Here is a 1793-nt window from a genome sequence, read left to right as displayed (position 1 = left end):
TCAGCAGAGAGATGAAGAGGATCCAGGAGCAGATCTCCTCTCTGTCAGACAGMATCTCTGCTGTTGAAGAAGACCTGCAGAAAGACAACGTGTCCTTCCTCAGCACTTATAAAGACACTCAGACCAGAGRCAGAACCCAGAGCTCACTGTCAGATCCACAGCTGGTCTCAGGAGCCCTGATAGATGTGGCTAAACACCTGGGCAACCTGGCCTTRAGAGTCTGGGACAAGATGAATGAAAAGATAAAGGACCAGGTCCACTTCAGTCCTGTCATTCTGGACCCAAACACTGCACACAGACGGCTCTGTTTGTCTGATGATCTGACCAGTGTGAGACGTGGAGACACAAAGCAGCAGCTTCCTGACAACCCAGAGAGAAACACTAAATACTCCAATGTCTTTGGTTCTGAGGGCTTCAGCTCAGGGAAACACAGCTGGGAGGTGGAGGTGGGAGATCATCCTGAGTGGAATGTTGGTTTGGTTAAAGAGTCAGTCGACAGGAAAGGAGAATGTTCTGCTTCACCAAAATATGGAATCTGGTGTTTTAAGCATGGTGATGGAAAATACACCAACGGTGCTGGTAGGACTGTCCCAGTGAAGAAGAGTCTCCAGAGGATCAGAGTCCAGCTGGACTATGACAGGGGGSAGGTGTCCTTCTACAACTCTGCAGACATGAGTCTCATCTACACTCACAGAGACACTTTCACRGAGAAACTCTTCCCTTATTTTAGTTTGGGAAAATCTGGAGAATCCAAAACATCTGATGTTAAAATCTGTAAAACTAACATTTCTGTTTAAAGTTCATGAATGTTTATATTGTTTCAGTTTTTTTAGAGTTACTGTTATAGAGCATAAAGGAGCTCTTGTTCTAACATGACCTCTTGACCCTACAGGTCATATTTCTCTTGAACTGAACTGTTTTTTTAAAAGCTTTCTTAAAAACAAACTCTGGCRGAGCTATTCATTAATCTGTTCTTGTTAGGAATATGTTTTAATCTTTTGTGATTAATTGTGTATATATAAAGAGAAAAGAATCATTAACATTTCTGTAACAAGATTTTTTTCATTCATTTATTAATTTTTATTTGTAACAATACAAAAAAACATGCAATCAAAATAAAATAAAAATGAAATGCAGCAGAAGAAGAATAAATCTTATATCTGCCCCCTTTCCCCCCKTTTTAAAGGCATTTAATTCAAGTGTTGTATCATCATACTGTGAACTCTGATCTTGATCTGAAATGTCTTTCTAACAATAGAGTTAAAATGTTTACTGTTTTTCTCTTTTCTCTCATAAGRAAATGAACAGCTGTGCGTGTTCGATGCGTTGAAGAGAATCTAAATATTTTCRCCCAAAGAAATATTTTCAGTCTGTACCATTGACCCTGAAATAGTATTATTTTGACTAGTCAAAACGCCAGCTACAAGGTTGGGAGAGACAGAAGAGAAACAGCTCAGCTTTGGTTGTTGAGCCATCGAGATGAATTCAGATGGAGAAGCTAATCATCTGAACTGCAGAATATTTAGAGCCGACTCCATTACCAGGGGTCTGATAAAGGCTGTTTGTGACGGGAAGCCATGCCGTCCCATGGAACCTGCTTCTTACATGACCTCTCAGTGATGACCTCCTGGACAGTTCTYAGCTCGTGTGGATTCTTTCAAAAAGGGCTCCCACAGTAAGCTGGCCACCTCCGATAAGACAATCTGAATGGCAGAGAATGTCGAGCTGTACCTCTTTTAAGGTTGTCACAAAATGATTCACAGAACAGCTGTATTGGCCTGTGGCACTTTGAT

General features: G+C 41.0%; 1 protein-coding gene across 1 annotated transcript; it reads left to right on the top strand.

The window, feature by feature from the left end:
* Positions 1-6: 6 nt before the first annotated feature.
* Positions 7-835, top strand: LOC106533111 (zinc-binding protein A33-like). Its single transcript, XM_014029344.1, has one exon. The coding sequence runs from the start codon at positions 12-14 to the stop codon at positions 795-797; it is 786 nt and encodes a 261-aa protein (XP_013884798.1). The 5' UTR covers positions 7-11; the 3' UTR covers positions 798-835.
* The last annotated feature ends 958 nt before the right edge of the window (positions 836-1793 follow it).

The sequence above is a fragment of the Austrofundulus limnaeus genome, unplaced genomic scaffold (assembly GCF_001266775.1).
Source record: "Austrofundulus limnaeus strain Quisiro unplaced genomic scaffold, Austrofundulus_limnaeus-1.0 Scaffold885, whole genome shotgun sequence".
In the NCBI taxonomy this organism is placed as follows: domain Eukaryota; kingdom Metazoa; phylum Chordata; class Actinopteri; order Cyprinodontiformes; family Rivulidae; genus Austrofundulus; species Austrofundulus limnaeus.
This window is presented reverse-complemented; position numbering and strand designations above follow the sequence as displayed.